At 39.1% G+C, this 21,599-nt stretch overlaps 2 protein-coding genes and 1 long non-coding RNA gene across 5 annotated transcripts in view; 2 read left to right on the top strand and 1 right to left on the bottom strand.

Moving 5' to 3' along the window:
* Positions 1-1,591: 1,591 nt before the first annotated feature.
* LOC148351115 (uncharacterized) lies at positions 1,592-10,500 on the bottom strand. Its single transcript, XR_015853040.1, has 3 exons — positions 10,438-10,500; positions 6,362-6,452; positions 1,592-1,734 (listed from the first exon to the last, which is right to left on the bottom strand). It is a non-coding gene; the product is annotated as an uncharacterized LOC148351115 (long non-coding RNA).
* On the top strand, positions 4,574-19,564 carry fpgs (folylpolyglutamate synthase). Its single transcript, XM_088355912.1, has 15 exons — positions 4,574-4,763; positions 8,100-8,228; positions 8,361-8,414; positions 10,189-10,253; positions 11,242-11,356; positions 11,892-11,969; positions 12,114-12,175; positions 13,065-13,167; positions 13,669-13,746; positions 13,910-14,057; positions 14,153-14,236; positions 15,251-15,401; positions 15,652-15,727; positions 16,991-17,057; positions 18,834-19,564. The coding sequence occupies exons 1-15, from the start codon at positions 4,620-4,622 to the stop codon at positions 19,208-19,210; spliced, it is 1,731 nt and encodes a 576-aa protein (XP_088212038.1). The 5' UTR covers positions 4,574-4,619; the 3' UTR covers positions 19,211-19,564.
* Positions 19,565-20,271: 707 nt separating this feature from the next.
* skp2 (S-phase kinase-associated protein 2, E3 ubiquitin protein ligase) overlaps positions 20,272-21,599 on the top strand; it is a 30,382-nt gene continuing 29,054 nt past the window's right edge. For all 3 annotated transcript variants that reach the window (XM_088320017.1, XM_088320016.1, XM_088320015.1), the window contains exons 1-2: positions 20,272-20,427; positions 20,963-21,216. In XM_088320017.1, coding sequence (XP_088176143.1) covers positions 20,414-20,427; positions 20,963-21,216 — 268 coding nt within the window. In that variant the 5' untranslated portion in view covers positions 20,272-20,413. The remainder of the gene's footprint in view (positions 20,428-20,962; positions 21,217-21,599) is intronic.

The raw sequence follows: 21,599 nt of genomic DNA, 5'->3' as shown, positions 1-21,599 counted from the left end.
AAACACAAACAAAAACAAAGAAAATACGAAAAGGGAAAAAGAGAAAAAGTAGCAAACCTCGGCACCCAAGTTGGTTGTGCTTTCGTCAATCCAGATGAAACGGGACACAAGAAAGCGGCCATGTCACTCTGGTCAGGGTGACACAACACACTCTTCGGTTCAACCGCAGGCCCTGACAGCTTTCACTGGTTTACGCCTGTAGCATCATACAGGTGCCCTGCCGATCCCTTAGAACACGTCTATACATCCCACTATCCTTTTACAACACCTCTCCACTCATTCATATTTCCAACAAGAGCTCTAGCTTCCACTATATTTAGACCTCTTTCCTTCAGTGCATTCTCCTTTCATTTACTTCTGCTCTGTAGATCCTCTTCAACTTTCGCTCCTCATCCATCCTCTCCATGTGTCCAAACAAACCGATTACTCTCTTATCCACACGCTTGCTTAGTTACACTACTATTCCAGTTATAGCTCTCACAATTTAATTTCTCAATCTATCCAATCTTGTCACTCCTAACATACTCCTCAAACACTTAATCTCAAAAACATTTAATTTCCTTCTCAAATCTGCATTCAGGCTTCAAGTCTCTGCACCATACAACACAGTCGGCACAATCACACTCTTATACAGTCCCCTCTTAACATCCATACTCATAATTTTGCTGCTCATCACTCTCCTCAGAGCACCCAAAACCTTGCTTCTTTGATTCACTCTGTGCAATACCTCATACTCCATTCCACCAACTGCAGCTACATCACAACCCAAGTACCTAAAGCTTCCAACTTCTTCCAGCACCTGTCCATGCAACCTTATTTCTAACGCCATGCCTACTCCATCACGTGAACACTTAATCACCTTACTATTCCCAACATTCACACATAACTTACGCCTATCACACACTCTACGCAACTCCATTACCAACCTTCTCAATGATTCCTCAGAATTAGCCACAAGCGCTGTGACATCTGCAAACAACAACTGACTTACCTCCCACACCGTTCCACTGTTATCCACTGTTATCCACTGTTATTAACTACTCTGGGAAGTAGTATTTACAAATTCATTGAATAGGTTTTACTCAGATGCAGATTTTCAAAACAATTTGACATCTCATAGGAACAATTTGTTTTTCAGTGATCTCCAAATTCAAACATAGACTTTGGTGGAATGTAGCGGCTCACTTGGGATGACTGTGCTGACTTCCGGTTCCCGAACAGACTGATAATTTATCCGTTTTAGGTAATTCCCACGCTTCTACCACAAGTGGTGGGATATTCTTGCCGCTGCCTCCCAGACAGTTGTCAGTCAATAGTCCTGTTCAAATGAGGTTGCGAACCTCCACTCACACTTTTTCACATTCACACCATATGGAGTTTAAACGCGCACGCAGGACACCGTCGCCCCATTTAGTTTTAAAGACTTAAACTCATAGTCATTTATTTGCATTTATAGTAGATAAAGACTCCTTCCATCCTCAGTTTTATAGACTACCGGTACCTCTGCCTGTCCTCATTTTTAAAAGACTCACTCTGTCTACGGATTTTGATTATGTACAGGAATACCTTAGTTACCCCATTCACTCGTCCACTCGCACTGGGGACCGTACCCCTGGGTGGCGCGCCTGGCTCCATGATTAGCCTGCCTCCATTGCATCAACATCCTTATCAGGTGGGTGAAAGCTCGTCAGCATGCGCTGGGTTTGGAATCACACTCCAACTGAAAACCCTAAACTATGGAGTCAATAACACAGAAAATATATTTTTACTATGTATGTGTACCACGGTGGCCTTGGGGGTATGGCGCCCGCCCCGAGACTGGGAGGTCGCTGGTTCAAGCCTCGGCCGAGTCATACCTAAGACTTAAACATTGGTACCCGTTGGCTCCCTGCTTGGCGTTCAGCATTAGGGGTTGGAATTGGGGGGTTTGGTCACCTAATGACTCCCAACACCTCAGTTGGGTTAAGCGAGGGAGCTGGGAATCCCCTCCTCTGAATCAATCTCCCAAAAAGAGCCAGAAATGACTCTAGCCACCTCCCATTAGGGGGATATGGCTGTGGTATAAATATATATGTGTACCACGGTAAATGTAAATATGTATCAGGGCAAATGTATAATAAAAAAGTACTTAAAATTACTCTGACAGAGATGCAAAAAACAAATTCATAATTTATTTTATAGTGTTTGGTTATTGAAAATATTGTTTTTATTGGCGAAATACAGTATTGTTTGCAAAATCTTCTGACATATAACTATTACCTTTGGGGAGATTCATCGAGATATACCTGTCAACTTATACATTTTCCCCATATTTAATATGTTTATCATTTAAAATAGTGTATGCTGTATAACAATTTTATACAGGAATTTTGTTTTTAATTAAAAAAACGAAACAAAGTTTTTTCATGGATCAATCTCGTCTTCTCATTCTGCTTCTAATCTGGACATCTCGTCGTAGATTGTACTGTATTGTTTACACAAATTATCTGTGTTTTTATTCTACATAGTCCGTCTTGCTGTGAGTAAACAGGTGTCGCATTGTGTTTATAAGCTTTATTATCGCTTAATAAGGGGAGTTGCAATCAGGGGAGCAATTAGCTGAGGTTGACAGGTATGTATGTCGAGGAAATGACAGCGATGGAACAAAAAAGACAAGCTTATCAACAGCCAGTTTCAGGGTTTAAAATCTGTCCAAAAACTACATTGCAAATTTCCCAGTAGTTTTTAATGCTTTTTTAAATTTGTGTAATGCCCCACAATTTTAAAATACGGCTCTGCGTAATTTTTAACCATAAAATATATTGTTTCTTTGATGAATAACTCTACATTGGGCATGGGCTCTCACTTGGTCTCGTTGGGCCCTCATTACTCATTCTTGATTTACCTACAATCCCAGTTCGAAATTAACATGAGTGAATGTCTATTCATCTCAAGATTTACACATTGTAAGGAGTAGGGAAACCAAACCCCAGAAACAGTAAAATATATATTGTGATTCAAACAATGTGCTAAAATCCAAATTATTGTTATATTGATGTAAGACAGGAGTAAGCAAACATTTTGTGTATTGATTTGAACACATTTGCACAGGGGCCGGGCTCAAGGGATTAAAAATAGCTGATTGATGTAATTATACTTTTGTACATTCCAATAGAAGGTTTTGCATCTGATAGATAACATAATAAATGTGACTTGTAGATCTCTTTATAAATGTACTCTTTCATCCAATTGGTTTTGAAACACACAAAATGTAAAATAGTCACAGTATATTCATTTATAAATAAAAAATATAATTAAGAATAACAGCAAAGGGATATCCCTCTTTTTTAGCACTACATTTGATCATTTACATTGAAAAACTCAATGCAATAGGGCTGCTTTAGAAGTCATGTCATGTTTATTTGTATAGCCCTTAATCACTAAAAGCCTCAAAGGGCTGCAAATACATACAACGTGTTTTATTTCATGCTTTAGCGACATCTAGAGGACATATTAAAAACTGTATGTCATTGTTTGACTAGAAGTGGTTAATTTTCTTTTTATGCTTCTTCCAGCATCGTTTTATGGGCCTGATTAAATATGTGGGCAGTAGTTTGATGATATAATATAATAATTTGTTTAAATAATTGATAGAAGAAGCATCCAAAATCGTTATGGATACGGGTCAACTTTAAGCCTTTGGCTACAACCTATCATCCCATTTGTGATGTGTTGTTTGCTGCAACATGTCGGAAAAGAAAAAAGAAATGAGAACATACAAATTACAAAATGCAATTTAGTCAAGATTATCATAAGATTGTAAGGGTTGAAAATTATTATTACTTCCAGTTGAATTGTTATTTCAAAAAAACGCAAAACTTTTTAACAAACGGTGAGACGCGGCTCAGCAAAAAATATTTAATTCACAAAAAATATATTAAAAGTGTAAACCTGTTTTTCAGAATTTTGTCAGGAAATTTCTCCAAAGGGTTTATAATATACTTAAGAATCTCCCGCTTTAATTGATTTAAACTTGACTTTATTTTAATTTTATTTATTTTATGTACGGCACAGTTCTAAGGTCATGAGATCGAACCTCCTGTGTGGAGTTTGCATGTTCTCCCCGAGCTTGCGTGGGTCCCCTCCGGGCACTCCGATTTCATCCCACATTCCAAAAACATGCATGTCAGGTTAATTGGCTGGTCCAAATTGTCCCTAAGTGCGAAGGTGCGAGTGAGTTGTCTGTCTCTGTGTGCCCTGCAACTGACTGGCAACCAGTTCAGGGTGTCCCCTGCCACTGTCTGAGGATAGTTGGGATGGGCTCCAGCACCCCTGCGACCCTACTGAGGATAAGCGGTGCAGATAATGGATGGATGGATGGATGGATGGATGGATGGATGGATGTTTTCATCTGTATTTCTAAACCACCTCATGTTCTCTTGAAAAAAAAATTCCCAGTTTTTTTTTTTTTTTACTTTTGCATGCCAATTTTGTTTGCATTTGCAGTGTTCAATAAAAATCGTTCAAAAGCAAAAAAATAAAATAAAAATTGGCCGTTATCTCCCCTAGCGTCATCAGACACACCGCACCTCCAACACCATATTTGGTGCTTCCTTCCCTTGACAAGTCGGCGTCCAGTAATGGTGTGCATGTCGTGCGTGTGGAAGCCGTCCGTGTTAACGGCAAGGCTCAGAAGGCGAGTCTGGTGGTGCAGGTTCGCAGGCTTTCCTTTCCAACATTACAGCACCAAAACGGCCCCCAACATCCCGGGAATGGAGTACCAGGTAGGCGTCGTCCATACAAACCTTCTGCCACGTTTCTTGCTAGCTCGCGACTGGCTAGCTCGCCCTGTCGAATTTTACTGCCCACTTTTTCGCTGCCTTAAAAGTTTTATTTTAATCCATAACATGGCGGACACGGGTGCAGTCCGTCCAGGCCTCATTTGGCCCTCGCTATTTTACGGTATCAATGTATTTATCTTGTTTTTCGAAGCATGGACGGAGTTACAGTATTGGTTTAGCTGAAAGGCAACTGTTACATTGAATGATTGTGACTTCGCCAAACGTCAAAGTGCACACAGATAGTCAGCGCAACACGCGCACGTGTGAAAAGCAGTCTTGGGCGTGTTACTGTTAAACAGTGATTAGTTAGTTAGTTAGTTAGTAGTTACTTAATTTAAAAAGTAATTCAGTTAGATGTCTGTCAACGAGAATTAGCGCGTTTTCCTAACGTAACTACCTACAGTAGTTACAAATTGGCGTACATACTCCTGTAGAAGCCAACCTCCTAAAACTGCTTTAGATTTGCCACATAATGAAATAAATGGAGAAAAAACGTGTACATCATGAGTCGCCAACCTTTTTGAAGTTGAACGCCACTTTTTGTTACTGACTGGCATGAAGGGGCTACCAGTTTGATATGCATTACTAAAATGGAAAAGTTTCATATTATCACTGTTGTTACGATTCTATTATCAGTTTTTAATTATTATAAGTCGAGGTAACATAGACCCAGTCGACCACTAAAACCCCATGCCAGTTAGAACTATAGTTTCTTTGAAAATAAAAAGGACCTATCACTGGTGAGTTATTATCAGAACCAGGCCGCGGGCTACCTGGTCCCCACATTTAGCACAAATAGATCCCCTGGTGTACACAAACCTGTGGTAGCAGTGAACCCTTTATATTTCTTGGCTTGTTTGCACAAATAATTCTAGAACTGTTCATTGCAATTTTACCACGAGAAAATGTCCCCTCTATCATTTTATTTTCACTTATCACGACATGCTGAAAATGGTGTCATACATACAATTTGTTTCAACAAGCTGAGATCATGATGTTGAGTTGTCAGTTTTACTTGTTGTTCGGAAAAAACAAACTGCGGGTCATTCTGCAACACTCAAATTGTTGTATCCTCACAATTTCCACCGCTGTACCCGCGTTTGGTTTATTTGCTTCCCTGGCCTTCATTGCTGTTCACATTGCCCCCTCGGAGTAAATCCAACCCTAAATACAACTAGGTTTTGTGATTGTTTCAAAATACAGAGGTTTGAAGCTCGATGAGAATAAGCAAGATGTTTCCTCGGTCACGCTTACTAATTCACAACGTCTGAGAGTATTTATCGTGGAGTGCAAAAGCCTGTCAAATATTCTATTTTACTTCGGAAAGTTGTCGCCTTGTTTTGAATCTTTTTATCTCAGGATCAATTTAGTCTATTTTTAACTAGGATGGTATCCCCAGAAAGAGAATTCAAGAAGGATTTCTGCAATCTTTTTAAAATTTGCAATCATTCAGCGTTGTGTAAAAATGTTTAAGTTCTTCATTTATTGTTTGAGGGGTTATGAAGTATTCCTTGACTGTTAGGATTTCCGGAATGGCACACCTTGGTTCCGGATTGTTGAACCTTTGAGTCGGCAACCCATGGCTCTGGAGCTTCCTGCGGCTCTTCAATGGTGCCTTGTGGCTCCCTGGCGCTTTTTAAAAGATGGTGGAAGAAAATTACAATTCATTTTGTTTGTTTTAATATAGGTTCTGTAGGAAGACAAACATGACACACATTCACAACATTTTCCGATGCTTAGAATAAATATTTAATCTCGACACTTGTATCAACGAAGATTTGAGTCCTAACAAAGATTTGCGTCATAGCCTACAACTTTCGGGTGTGTGATGAGCCTTGATCAAAACTGAGATCGTTGTGTTCAACATTTAATGGACCGAATCATTTGCAATCATTGCAAATGGGGAATCATTGCCTGAATGTTGCCACTGTAGCGAAAGATTGTCAAAAGCCAAAAAGAGCCATGTGGAAAGACATTTTCAGGGAAAGCATGCTACATTTGCTCTCGATTACCAAGTTGGAGGGGAGAAAAAGTGCTTTTTCCATGCAAACACTGCATTAATTCTAGAGAAATTGAAGCTTTTATTTAATGTATTTGGTGGCTCATCAATCACTTGATACCAAAAATCGATGATCTAATCAGTTGTCTACGCTTTTAATTATTAATTTTAATTAAATGTTCTGATAGGTTGTTGCAGCCCTAATCAGAACGACTATTTGTAAACTTTAAGAACAATACCTCATTAACACAGAAAATTGAAGACTTTCTCAGCTAAGACAGCGAGGGAAAGGGCCATCAAGGACAATAATTCACACCAGCAGAGAAGGCTGGAACGTTTTACTCTTACTTGTTTGGTATTTACACACAAATAAAACCTAGACTGTGTAATTTGATTTTATATGCTTTACCTTTTCAAAAGACCGCTGTTTTATATTTAAAAATGCATGTTTCACTTTATCGCATTCTGTTTGTTGCCCAGATAAAGGGCTTGTTATGTAAGTTGTTATGCACAAAAAAATTGGAAATCTTTATTGCATTTATTTTAATGTCATCAAAGCAACGAAACACACACTAATGAAGTTAACTTGAGGCGCCATCGTACAAAACATTTGTCATGTGGTGCGTAATTCTCCACAAGGTACGCTGCAGGTAAAATAATATTTAATCATGAAGATTCATTGTGTATTTTTAACCAGCTTTGGCATTTTGTTAGGACAGCTGAGGTGTCCACGGACCGGTTTTGAAATTAACTTACCGGTGCTGGTTCGTTATGTCTTGCATGTCTAGCTTGGGTTTGTATATATTTTATGTTCTACAAAGTTGTGGGGTGTGCAGTCATTTGCAACTGGAAAGATTGAGGCTAGATTTACTGATAAACGTAGTGCTATAGTTAAATGTGGCAGTTACACTTTCCCACCCTTCTCTCTGTGTTTAAGAGGTTTTTGGTTTCAATTTGAAAAAAATATTGTTTGCATAGTATAAAGGTTATCTAGTTTAGTTTAAAACCGTAGTTTTGCCCGATAATGATAGGGTATTGGCCACTCCAAATATTTCTCATCCATCTGTGAATCAGTTCTTCCATGAAGTTTTTTTTTCTTATCATTAGCAGTGTTTAAAATTCTTGATGTGATTCATCTCTGTATGGTGAAGGGAAACCTATAGAACATGTTGAGTTCCTGCCCTCAAATTATGACACGTGTTCTTAATAATTACCACATTTACAAAAGCTAAGGGTTTTCACTTGAGCAGCATCATATAGGCAAATTGCTTTCTTTTCAGGATGCTGTTTGTACCCTCAACACTCTCCAGACAAACGCCAGTGCTCTGGAGCAAGTACGGCGAGAACGGAGCAACCCTGCGCTGCAACTCAAAGCGATGAGAGGATTCTTAGAGCGGGCCGGCCTCACTGTTAGTACAGTATTCATCTCAAATAGTTCACACATCGATGTCAATGATTGTAACCATGACAGCTATTTTTGTGAGTTGTAATTGCTTCAGCACTTACATCACAATGTTCTCTTGTGTGTGTGCTTTTTAAAGGTGAAGGAACTAGACCACCTCAACATCATACATGTGACGGGAACAAAGGGCAAGGTGAGTTGACCTGGAGTAAACGTGTTGCAGGCAAAGAAGTGACATGGTAGCGATTGGTTGTTTGTGCTATGATATTCTGGGAGCATTTTCCCCCCCAGATACCTAGCCAGCCTTTCACGTTCTTTTAAAGCAGTGGTTCTCAAATAGTGGGCGTGACGCTTCATCAAGGGGATGTGGGCACGTTTGACATTGGGGAACCTAACCAACCATCCCCCCACCCCCATTTTAACTTTCCCATGTGTAATTGCACCTCCACTACACTAGGGAGCAGTTACATTCTCTTAGTTCTTGTTTACAATTAGCCTACATATAGCACTGAGTAAGAGCATTGAGTATGAGGTGTCGACAAAGTCGAGTGGACCCCATCAGACAATATTTGACACGGACGATCAGACTCTCTGGGGGGAGACGCGGTGAAGAGACGAACGTTTTCTCCCGAACCCGCTATCTAAGACAATGAAGTTTGGCGAAGCTCTCGTAGGCTTAACTGCGACCGCAGTAGAGACCGGTGTGTTTGCTATGTTAAAAATGTTGGCAGTGGACAGCATGAAGCTAAATAAGTTAAGTTGTCATTTCAAGACATTACACCCCAATCACGATTCACCATGGACTGAAGTGATGTGTTCCCACCAATATCGAGCAAACATTGTTTTATCCCGACCGATTATTTTTTGATCAATTAAAAAGCAGAAAATAATTGAGAAGGAGGAAAAGTGCTGTGCCAATTGCCTCCAATATCAAACTTTCATAATATTGGAGCATTTTCTACACATTATGTGTGCGCCGCACCGGCAAAAATGGCAAGCTGCTCTTTTGCACAATGCATGCACTGTTAATATAATATACTGCATTAACGTCTTCTGTCTGGTTCGTCTTTATACTCTATTAGAAGTATATAAGTAAAACTGGGCATGGTGTAGTAATAGTGTTTCTACTAACCACTATGTGCATTCTGATGTTACAAATGGTAAGTGAAACACCTGACCAGTTTTGAATGATCCAAAATCCCTTTAAGTCAGTTATGTTTATTTGTATAGCCCATAATCATAAGTAGTCTCTGCACAGCGTTCTCCATTCCGGCTTCTGTGCTGTGGAACCTGAGTGGAACTGTTTAAATCTAGGCTTAAAACAAATGTAAAAAATAACCAGCCATACACTCTAACACCCCTAACTCTCTGAACCTAAAAATGCCCCTGCCAAGCATGAATCAGCAGTATGCAATTGCCTTTTAAGAATGGGAAATAAACAGAATTTATATACCCAGGGTCACTCTGGGGTCATGGGTGACCATTTTGGAGTGCATGGTTAAAACGGCACATGTATAGCAGGAATATTTATTGCTTGATGCACTGCCAGTTCGAAGGAACAAAATAGAATGAAGTTTAAGTGATGTCATCGAGTATGTTGTAATTGAGTGTTTACAATTTCTATGGCCCAGCTGTAATTTGTCACTGGAATATCACAGCTTCACACATCTTAGTAAACAATACTGAATGAGAATCTGCACCTCTTGTACCCGAAGTGCTCATGTAAAAGTTGCCCCTGTTGACTTGAATTAGAACGTTATAACTTTATATGATTGTATTAGCAACAATTTATATTAAGTATAGATTTTCTTTGTATTTTAAATGTATTACTAAATTAATACTTGCACCAACTATGTTAAAAAATGAATATTCCTTCTTTTTAAAGTGTTATTAACTCACTTGTGTTTACAAAGGAGCACTTTTTAAAAAAATGTTGACATTTTTTATTTCATATTGTCTGGTTTCAGGGGTCAACGTGTGCATTCACTGAGCAGATTTTGCGAGGTTATGGCTTCCGAACAGGATTTTACAGGTATAATTTGCAACATTTTCTGTACCATGGACCGGTTTAGTGTCGTAGAATATCCTCCCAGCCCTTTGTTAATATTCCCGATAATGATAATAATAAGGTTTAATCAACGGCGTAATCACTAGACCACTCGGTATTTAGATGAAAAAGGAAAAGGCTTATCTCATCATAAAACTATTTTACTTACCGTACCGGATTGTACAACGTTGTTTTGGCTGAACTCTTTCCATAATGCTCCATTACAACATTGTACAACATGGCACTGTGTGAGTAAAATTATGATGAGATGTGTCTAATCCCTAATCGTGAAGTGATTAGGCTTTAGCGCTCTTACGCTGCAATTCGGGTCTGATTCCCGTTGCATCCAAAGCTGAGCATATGTTTATTGATTGATCAATCATGGTACTGTAAAACCTCTGGTGTGTGTGTGTGTGTGTGTGTGTGTGTGTGTGTGTGTGTGTGTGTGTGTGTGTGTGTGTGTGTGTGTGTGTGTGTGTGTGTGTGTGTGTGTGTGTGTGTGTGTGTGTATTCTCACAAATAAAAACAGAGATAGATTTTTTTTTTTTTTTTTCCCCTTCTCTCTCTCTTCCACGGGGGTCCCAGCACTAAACAACCCGCGGCCGGGCGTTGCGGACCTCTACTCTAAAGCACAGGTTAAAATCAAGTTTAAAAAAAAAAAATAATAATAATAATCTGTTACCTTAAATGTTAAAACCAGTTAGATTTTTTTTTTTTAAAGGAGACAATCTGTGATTTGAATGGCTGTTTTTATGAAATAGAAGCTATTTTGACGACGATTGTCTGCCATATAAAGCAGTTCAATTACATTTTTTTGTCTTAAACCTCCAATGTATTGAGTTGAAAATGTTTTAATGCTGTGTTCTATTTGAGGTTTGATGTCTTCCTGAGCATGGTGCTTACTCTTCTGAAGTTTTATTCAAAATTTCCTTTGAATTTCTGCTTTTTGAATGTTTTTTTTCTCTGGCTGTAGTTCCCCACATTTGGTGCAAGTTAGAGAGAGGATTCGAATCAACGGGCAACCGATTGGAAAAGACCTCTTCACTAAATATTTCTGGCAAGTTTATGGACGACTGGATGAAACAAAGGTAGGCAGGCAATGAGTCACAAAATACATTAGCAGCTACTATTATGTACACATTGCTTAAAAGACTTTTGAACGTGTATTCCTTTGCCAGTCAGTTTAGAATGAATTGACTATCACGTGTGATGTTAGTTCTCATTCAGTCATCCAGTATGGAATCAGGTCTTTGACAGCGCAGTGCGCATGACTCTCACGTGAGCGTGAACTTAGGTCACACAACTTGCATTAACTTATATAAAATTCTGTCCTGCGGGGCCTCATTTAGCTGAAGAAAAGAGTTAATGAGTAGTGGTTGACATTTGTGGGCATTAAAAAAAAAAAAACATTATTGAATTTGATGCTTATGCCCACTGTAAAATTATATTCTCAAGCTGTGCAAAAGTATTTAAACCGTGACTGAGTTATTTGTATTTTAATACAAACATTAAACTGCCGAAGCTAGATCCTCTGGTAGAACAGTCTGCATAGTTTAAGTGACTGCAAATTCTGTCAAACCTCAAGCATTTTGTTAAGATATTTATTACCCTTTTAACTTTAAGGACGTCCATGATGGGACAATGCCTGCATACTTCCGCTTTCTCACCATCTTGGCTTTCCATGTTTTCCTTCAGGAAAAGGTAAATACTCAGTTTATAAATTTAATTTCACCAATCTGATATTATATCTCCCCATTCCTATGAGTGTCCCTTTAAGAATCGAACATCAACGATGGGTCACCGGTAAAGTCTCAATGGAATGCTTTGTTTTTGTCCTATACCCAGGTGGATTTGGCTGTGATTGAAGTTGGTATTGGTGGTGCATATGACTGCACCAACATTATAAGGTAAGTGCCTCATTTAACTTTTCATAAGTCCCAAGCTGTGGACTTCACCACATTTGTGGCTGCTCTCAGAAGAACATCAGACCAAAATTGAAATTCATGAGGAACCTGTCGTTTTAGTTCAGAATCCAAATAATTTGTGTCCAGTTAACTGACTAACTGGGGCAAGAATATGAATATTGCTATTTCTGACCTATGGCGTCAGCATTTTTCCAAGCAGAAAAACATTCAGAAAATGCCGGCTTAACTTAAATTTCAAACCCCCCAAAATTTTGTACGCCAAGCAAAACATGCTTTCACTTTGCCTAATAAAACACGTTGCCAGTCCAGGGCCAAAAGCAAACATATTTTATTCGTCCACACTTCCAATTTTTCAGTTTTCCAGGGAAAGGGTAAAAAGTGTGTTTCCTGGAGTTGTGAAAAAGACTATTTAGCATCTAAATTTGGGCAATTTGCTGGTCTAATGTGCACACAACTTTAGTAATCCCTTCATTTTATAATTCTACTTCTAGGGTAAGGTTATTTGAGGCCTTTTTCCACCAGATTTTGGTCAATCTGGCCAACTCATAAAGCGAACTACTTTGTACTTGTTGTTTCGATTACATGAATACCACATTTGACATCCAGATACTACTGAATAGAAAAGCCGGAGCATAATCAAGAATATACTGCTTGTATATGAACACTACATATTAACAATCATCTTAGATGAAAAGATACAGGCTTTTGGGGCTGATATCAAACAGATATCCATTATTGATATGTAATCGGGACATCCCAACTCTTATTGGAAAAACAATGGCTGACAAATTGCGGTTTGGATTTGTCATCAAGACGTTGCAGCTACTGTTTTGCTATACTTAACTTTTTTCTCGAATGTTCACCTTCACAGGAGGCCATGGGTCTGTGGCATCTCTTCTCTGGGAATTGATCACACACAGATTCTTGGAGATACAATAGAGAAGATTGCATGGCAAAAAGGGGGCATCTTTAAGGTCAGTGTTGCCATTGGATACAGGACGACTGCGTGACCTTGTGTGCTAAAAAATAAAAGTACTGAGTACTTCAAAACAAGTTCTGCTTATGCAGCCGGGCTTTTATCCTTCCCATGTTCATATACCGTGAACAGTCACGTTATTTGGCACACCTGTCATCATAAGTCATTTTTATCAATTGTTTATTTTGATTAGAGTCCAAGTACTGAAATAAGCTACTCAGGCTTGGCAAAACACTGCTGTGTTAGTGGGAGGAAAACATTTTTACCACGCATTTACGTTATGACAGAGCATGTGGATAAGCGTGCGCAGCATGTTCATTTGGAACGAATCAGGCAAATCTTTGTGATTTTGACAAGGGGAAAAAAAGCTATTCTGGTTAGTGTTGTGAGCCTTTTACAAGTTTCTGTGTTCTTTTCTGTTGTTCAGTAAAGTATGCTGTGTCTATCCTTCCTTTCCCAAACTCATCTGCAGGTTTCTGTGTCCATATTTTTCTTCTAGCCTGGGGTGCCTGCCTTCACTGTAAAACAGCCAGAAGAGGCAATGGATGTGCTGAGAAGCAGGGCCAAAGAAATCAATGTAAGCACCCATCCACTTGATGTAGCTTTTTCAAATGGGTTATATAAAGGAAAATATATTTTGAAACTATTTTTTTTCCATCTATGCATCATTTACGCGTACAAATGACGTCTATCTCATTTAAATAAAAAGTGTGCGATTTCCACTTTCCTCATTGCTGAAGTGCCCCCTGTGGCTGTGTCCGGATTTCGGGGACTATCAAGAAAACTGTGGACCTTTAAAACTGGGCTTGGCTGGACACCACCAGCGGTCCAATGCCTCGCTGGCCCTGCAGTTGAGTCACACTTGGTTGCAAAAGAGATGTCAACCAGGTAAAGCATCGAATTCCTCGCTCTTAATGATTCCAACAACTAGTATAACTGTAAGCAATATTTTTTTTAATTCAATGCTGTTTTTTATTGAACAGATGAGAAGTTTTTGTCTACGAGTGTTCAGACCTCAAGTACACCTGAAGCAACTCCATTCATACCCTCCCCTATCATGAAGAAAGGTACAGCTTTGAAAAAGTAGACACATTTTAGCTGGTTAGTAATAGTGTTTCACTATTTAGGAAGATTAAAGGGGCAACCAAAAATAGCATTGTTAGGAAAATGAAAAGACCATTTCACAATGTTGATATGACAATTAAAACGCCTTCCATTGCACAATATTTTAAAATGAAGTGTCAATTGTCTCTTATTCTGAGCTTTTAGCTTTCTGCTTCAACGAAGAAGCCCTTTTGGCTCTGTTGCAATAGAGGATTTTCAGATTTTGTGCAGGAATGGTAACATGGTTACATTTTCGGTTGCAGTTAGTTGCCATCTGTTGGGTATGCTTTTTTTCACGTGTATGTAAATTTGGGGTGTTGCCACACAAAGGACACATGACATTGTCTTTTTCTGTTGAGGGGGGCAAGGTCCACCCCGTGCTGAGTTTCCTGTTTGCTTCTGTCATTGTTTTTAGCTTCTAGTAGGGGTTGCCTCCTACTTTTAGATTCCCCATCTTCTGCCTGACAGGCAAGATGCAGCAGGCCGGCAAGTGGCCCGGTAGTGAAAGATAAAGGCTCGAAGTGTGCTTGTCAGTCATTCACTCAGGCTTAGACTTGGAGGTATCAATTCTGACCCAGGTACTTGGTTAGTATCGCTAATATTGATATTAGTATCGATCTGGCCACCCCTACCTTGCAGAGGGCTGTAATCGTTTTAAGTCAAGTCACATTTATTTGTTTACCCCACAAATTGCCTCAAAGGATTGCTCAGGCCACAATTACACCATCCCCTGATCTAAAACAGCATTTACAAAACACATTAAGGACCAGTCCTTGCTAAGGTCCTAATAAAGTATTTTTCTATTAAAAATTGGATACTGCAGCAGTTGCTGCTTGGGCCCTGATTAAATTGTTGAAAACATTCTGCCCTAGTTTAACAGCTAACAAAGGCTTTTGTTTTATAATTTTTCCACCTATGAAAAGGAACAAGCCTAATAAAGTCCACTAAACCTTCTTGTGTTCTTTCTGTGATGTCAGGACTGGCAGAAACTGAGTGGGCTGGAAGAAATCAAATGATTAAACATGGCGCAGTCACATACTTCTTGGATGGTGCTCACACCATACGTAGTATGCAGGCCTGTGTAAATTGGTTCAGGGAGACTGCAGCCCAACAGGAAGCCAAAACAAGGTGAGCATCATTCTTAGAAATCAACATTCATTGATGCTAAGTTATGTAACTGTAAATAATACATGTACAGTGAAATTGATTCTTGGCTGAAAAACGTTTTTCATTCAATGGACAAACAAGTGTTTAGTATTTTTCAACCTTTCTGATCCTTGCCTCACGATGAGACGTTGTGTATATAGAATATCTACAAACATTATCCTAGCTCATTTCAGAGGGCATTTTTAATGCAAAACCTAAACATCTGTTACAGTGGATCTGTTGCAAGAATTTTGCTGTTTAATGCCACAGGGGAGAGAGACTGTGCAGCAATGATGAAACTCCTTGTGGTAAGTAGTAAGGGTGTAATGATACATCATGTTTGCTTTAGTGTATTTCCCCAAAAATGTTAACATTCATTTGTATAGCCCTTACTCACAAGAAGGGAAAATTATCCTTTATCTTTTTGAAAAAGATGCATCTTAGTTTTTATTTTTATAAAATTGTAAAATTATCAAAAAGGGTGATATCCAGATAAATTTAATTCTGTGTAATTAAAGTAATAAACCAAAACAAAATCCATATTGCACAAAATTACCCTGAAGTCTTACGACACTCAAAAGGTTATTGCACTAATGTCTGTTACTTCTAAGTCTAAGCTCAGATAACAAATTATTTTCATGAACATTTCAGTAAATTAGATGTCTTTATAAAACAATAAAAAGTTTTACGCGTGCTGTCTAAATCTGGGAATTTCAATTGCAATTTTGTGTACTTTTCTCAAATTTCAAAATTGGCACGATTATTAAAAAAGTAATTTAACCCTGCGGCTAAAATGATTCAGATGTAATGGTACATATATATATAAGTAGTAGTCAAGGCAACATCTGGGCTCTTTTTAACAGCCAATGAATGCACAGCCAGCTTTGCGACTGTCTCATAACCAAACTGATGAGTCATCTTTCCCCTTTACCCCTGGACTTCCACTTTTAAATAAAAGTACAACTTTTTTATTTTAGAATATTAAATGGAAAACCTAATCCTCCTCTCTAAGTCTTGTACAGTCAAGTCATGTTTGTTTGTATAGCCCTTTATCTCCGAATCTCAAAGGGCTGCACAGACCACAGATTACTGCAAACCACAGCCTATTATGACACCATCCCCTGATCTAAAACCTACATGAGGGCATGGAAAAACTCAAAAACCCTCAACATGAGGAAAATGAAGAAACCTTGAGAAGGGGCTGCACATGAGGTAATCCCCCTTCCAGGATGACCAGGCTGCATAGGACGTTGCAATAACAAATAATACACAGATATTGTCAACATGAAACCTAGGTCTTTCATAAGATATGGAATAAAGGTGTGTTTTAAGCCTAGAAAATTATCCTGGAAAAACATATAGTGTACAGTAAGAGTGGGGAAATTAATGAATTTTACATGTGTCACGATTCTCATGGGAACAAATCTGATATCCTCATTATTATTGTTATACATACCTTCCAACAAATGCCCTCAGTTTTTTTTCTTCTCTCAACTGACAGGAGGACTAATCCACAAAGGTAATAAAGTAAATTAATCTTAATTGGAACATTTGTTTTTCTGTTGTTTCAGCCATGCCATTTTGATTTTGCTGTGTTTTGCCCTAACATCCCTGAGACCATCACTTCCTGCAATGCAGGTGAGATTATTGAGTTATGATAAACGGCAAATTCTTTACAGCAGTGGCCGGCAACCTTTTCATTACCACGAACTGCTTCACTTTCTGACAATATTTTCATTGCCCAGCCCAAGGGCGGCATTAAACATGTTGGCAGGGTTGGGTAGGGTTACTTTAACTTGATTACTTTCAATTACTTTTGGATTACTCCAATACCAAATATGCTAATAAAAGACAAAAGAAACTAAATAGGGCAGCACGGCGGTGCAGTGGTTAGCGCTTGTGCCGCACAGTTCATGTCATGAGAACCTGTCGTGGGTTCAAATCCAGCTCCAGACTTTCTGTGCGGAGTTTGTATGTTCTCCCCGTGCTTGCGTGGGTTTCCTCCGGGCACTCCGGTTTCCTCCCACATTCCAAAGACATGCATTTCAGGTGAATTGGCCGGTCCAAATTGTCCCTAGGTGTGAATGAGTTGTCTGTCCCTGTGTGCCCTGTGATTGGCTGGCAACCAGTTCAGGGTGTCCCCTGCCCACTGCCCGATGATTGCTGGGATGGGCTCCAGCCCCCCGTGACCCTACTGAGGATAAGCGGTACGGCTAATGAGATGAGATGAGATGAGAAACTAAATATGAATACAATTATGATTCACAACACGTGGTAAGCTTTCTTTCCTGGCTTTGACCTCTTTGATCTCCGGCAAAACTAACATAAAATGCGACACAAAAAAATGAAAATAAATCCAAACGGCTTGCCAACATCATTTTTGCCGTTCCGTGTATTCCGTTACTCCCCAAGCTTGCACAAAATTTAGTGCACTGGGTTCAGTCCAGTATGTAAGGGCAAAGTTTACACTACAGTTTACAGTTAAGGTTTCACACCAACAGACCCCGTTTTGGCTGCACGTCACAAAGGAATCCTTTGTATAGAAGCTCATGAAATAATGTATGTCTACGTGTGGAGACACTTTATGATAAAATCCCACAGAACAAACTAAAACAGTAAAAAACGCCAGCGAAGCACACAGAGCAATTTGATAGAGCGGTAAGGGTGACCAGAGCTATGCACACACAGCATGCTCTCCTCTCTCTCATGCGGCCACAGCCCTGAATGGAAACGCCTCAGTGAAATTTTTGATTGCTGTTGTTTGTCACATTTTTTAAAAGAACTCTTGTTTTGAAACCATTATTTGCAAAAACGAGTTAAGGACAAAATAAGCCTATCCGATCTTAAAGTTGCTTGGGAGGAAGATGAGTATAAAGTTGTATACAGTACTTGTTGATGTGGAACAGAGGCTTTGGCATTATTATTTTATAAATATTATCATAGGATCTAACGTCACACATTAAAAAAAATAAGGTGCTGAAAATTGAGGTTTTGTCTGGATAGCGGCTTTGCTGAATTTTGTCTTAAAATATAGAGTATGGGTCCCTCTCAAAAAAATCCAAATATTTTGCTATTATGACTATGTGTTAAAAAGGTTCCCGACTTCTGTTCTAGCATGACGCAGTTGACAATTCCCCACACTGATTGGCTATGAGCACAAAAGTTTTGTTTGATTTATTCTTTATTCTTCACCTCCTCAAAGCCCAAGTTCAATTTGAAATGAGGCAATGTCAGTAATACAATAGGTAAAGGATAATTGAACTTATTTTTCTTTGTGTGGCCTGTTACCAAACTACCCATGGCCTGGTACCAGTCTGCAGTCCTGTGCTTACCAACCACCGATTTGAGTCATGCTTTATCCAGCCTCTAATCTACTACCTGTTTTCCATGGGTGACGATCCTTTTGCTTTGCAGACCAACAGAACTTCAATGTGTCTGTGGAGCACATGCTGACTCGCTGCTTGGATAACGAAAGGAGCTGGCGTACGCACAACGGCGTGACAAACACAGACGACACCCCACTACTGATCAGAGACGGCTTGTCTTTGGTTGCTGGGGACAAAACCGACACAGTGGTGTTTCCTTGCATCCTCAGCGCTTTGCAATGGATCACTCGGGGTCGGGATCCAGTACTTGTGGACCCTTCAAAAAAAGTGATGCCCCTGAAAGCCAGTATGATGGCAAAAGCTGCCCCACTGTGCGACGCTGCTGAAATCCACGTGCTAATCACTGGAAGTCTCCACTTAGTGGGAGGAGCAATCAAACATCTTGTACCTGAAACCTCCAAGTAAAGAGTTTGGAACTCTTTACAATGATGTTACACTGCAAAAACTAAGACTAATGTCCCCTTGCGTTGGTCATTTTCTTGCCCCCCCAGACGTGCCAAGATTGAGTCTTAAGTTCCACTTGAAGTCAAAAATGTTTACATAATGGGATACATTAATTAAAACAAGAGAATGAAACACTGTTTGAATATCTGCTAATTATGTATATTTTCAATAAAATCGACATTTCTATCATGAAGAGAAATGTATCCAGAATACTTATTACCTGACTACCTTTTGGTCTTCTTTTTTTAAACTCTACGGTTTTTATGTGTCCATATGTTATTTTTTCATGTAAATAAATAAGTAATTTTTGCAAGAGTCTAGTCTAATTGTGTCCCTTTTTTATGATATCAATATTGAGGTGATCAGTTTAAAAATAAAACACATCAATGGATTTTAAACTTTAGGGGAACAATAAGAGGAGAACCACTATTTGAGTGTTATTAGTTCACGATGGAAAGATAAAGAAACTGCGGTTGGGCCGATTGATATCCTGGCTCAGGACTAATGATGGGTGTCCCAACTCCTTTTGAGAACCGGCTTTTTTGTCTGTATTCACTTTAAAATGTGAATCTTTTGGCCCCCAAAGGTCCTTCAGATTTGTATTTTAAAACTGTAGGAACCAAATAATTTTTTAATGTTTCATGCTGCTACATTGTAGAATCATTGTTTTGATATAGAGTGAACCTTTACCATATTTAAACTTTCTATTTGTGGAAAAACTGAAATGACACTTCTATTGATTGACAAGTCACAATTGCCTTCAGGAGAGAAAGGGAAATCGAGTAAGAGGGGAAGTAAAGAAGTGGTAGAGGGATAGAGGGAAAAGAGAAACTAAAAGAGGAAATGTGAGATGGAACGTGAAAGAGAATTTGAGGGTTTAAAGAGATACAGACTGAAAAAAAAATCACTGATATAGAGAATTAGAAGGTTTAAACTTTAAAGGGACCGGGTTCCTTTTTGATGGGGAGCCGGCTATAAAGTCGTCTCGTTCGCGAACGATCCATCATTATTGAAGACGGATGTAGAATAGGCGCGGGGAAAGTGACGTCATGGCGCCTTGCAGCTCGCGCTTACTTTAAACGCGTCATTGCTGCAATAGTAATTATAGAATAGCAATCTCCCGTGCATGCTGTCACCTATTATTTTTCTTCCAAAACGGAGGTGATGCCAGCAGAAAGGTATGGTTGGTGTTTTTATTTTAATTTGTGACTGAATTATAATCTTCCACCGTGAAACGAAACTGATATTGATATTGTTTTTCACATCGGCTTCTTTAATGCTCAGCGAATGTATATCCAACAATAATGTTAAAAATAAAATGTGGAAAGTTGTTAGTACATCGATCAAGATCTCTTGCTAAAATTGTCATTGCAAAATTGCAAAAACCTTTGCCACCCTACTGTCGACCGCGCGTTGATTTCCCCTTTTCCTCCAAACTTTGTTAAACTTTTTATAGTAGGAAAACGTTGCATAAAGAGTAGTTGTTTCTTAAACCTTTTCCTAAAAGTTCCGTGCACTTGTGTTTGAGTTTTTAAACCGAGTTTTTCGGGATTTGCGCGGTTTAGCGTGTCCCAATATGGCGGGCAAAGCTGTTTTGCAAAAGGATCTCTTTTTCAAACTTTCATTTCCCACATATCTTTTACTTGATCAAAATAAATATTGAATTACATCACAGATCCAAGACAAAGTGCATGTGATGTCTCCTTTCCCTAGCGCGCCTCTGCAGGATTTGCCCTGTGTCGACGTGCAAGGCTCCATGTTGTGTGAGCCAGAGAAGACCAGCAAGCGCAAGTGGACCGACTTCCTGCCCGAAGAAACTGAAATTACTGAAAACACTCCAACAGAGCTCATTCAACTTTGGTCACCTGGTCCTAAACGGCAACACACTGTATGCAAGGGCAAGGAGAATGATGGCAAGCCTTTTGTCATTTCCAGACGATCGAGGAGGAGGAAAGACTCTGGTTTGGGTAGGAACAGAGCCTACTATTTTTAAAATCTACATATGTGTTTAATAAAATAATGGGGGGAAATGCACATACATTCGATTTGGGTAAAGATAAATATATATCTTCCAAATGGAGTAGGGATAAGTATACATTTTTCAGGTCCTACCGCTGTACCCTATCGGCAAAGTAATCCTCAAATATCTATCCAGTTAGATATTTTGTTATCTTTCTAGGATATCTGGATATCCATCTGTGTATCTGGCTAGGTGGGTGTCTGGCCATCTACCACGGAGGGTATCTGGGTATTTCGCCGGGCTTCATGATTTTGGGGGTGAACTAATTGCGATTTCTTTTTCTTTTTTTTTTTTTAAAATACCTGTATTGTATTTCATTGTGATTTCGTT

The sequence above is a fragment of the Urocampus carinirostris genome, chromosome 16 (assembly GCF_059441175.1).
Source record: "Urocampus carinirostris isolate Australia breed hairy pipefish chromosome 16, RoL_Ucar_1.0, whole genome shotgun sequence".
In the NCBI taxonomy this organism is placed as follows: Eukaryota; Metazoa; Chordata; class Actinopteri; order Syngnathiformes; family Syngnathidae; genus Urocampus; species Urocampus carinirostris.
Note: the sequence above shows the minus strand (reverse complement) of the source record. Positions and strands in the feature narration are given on the sequence as shown.

What these genes read in the sequence shown, in the direction of transcription:
- fpgs (XM_088355912.1), top strand. Translation starts at nt 4,620, where the DNA reads ATGGTGTGCATGTCGTGCGTGTGGAAGCCGTCCGTGTTAACGGCAAGG. An exon ending in TCCCGGGAATGGAGTACCAG is followed by an intron (nt 4,764 to 8,099) that starts GTAGGCGTCGTC and finishes CTTTCTTTTCAG; the next exon opens with GATGCTGTTTGTACCCTCAA. An exon ending in CAACAGGAAGCCAAAACAAG is followed by an intron (nt 15,402 to 15,651) that starts GTGAGCATCATT and finishes CATCTGTTACAG; the next exon opens with TGGATCTGTTGCAAGAATTT.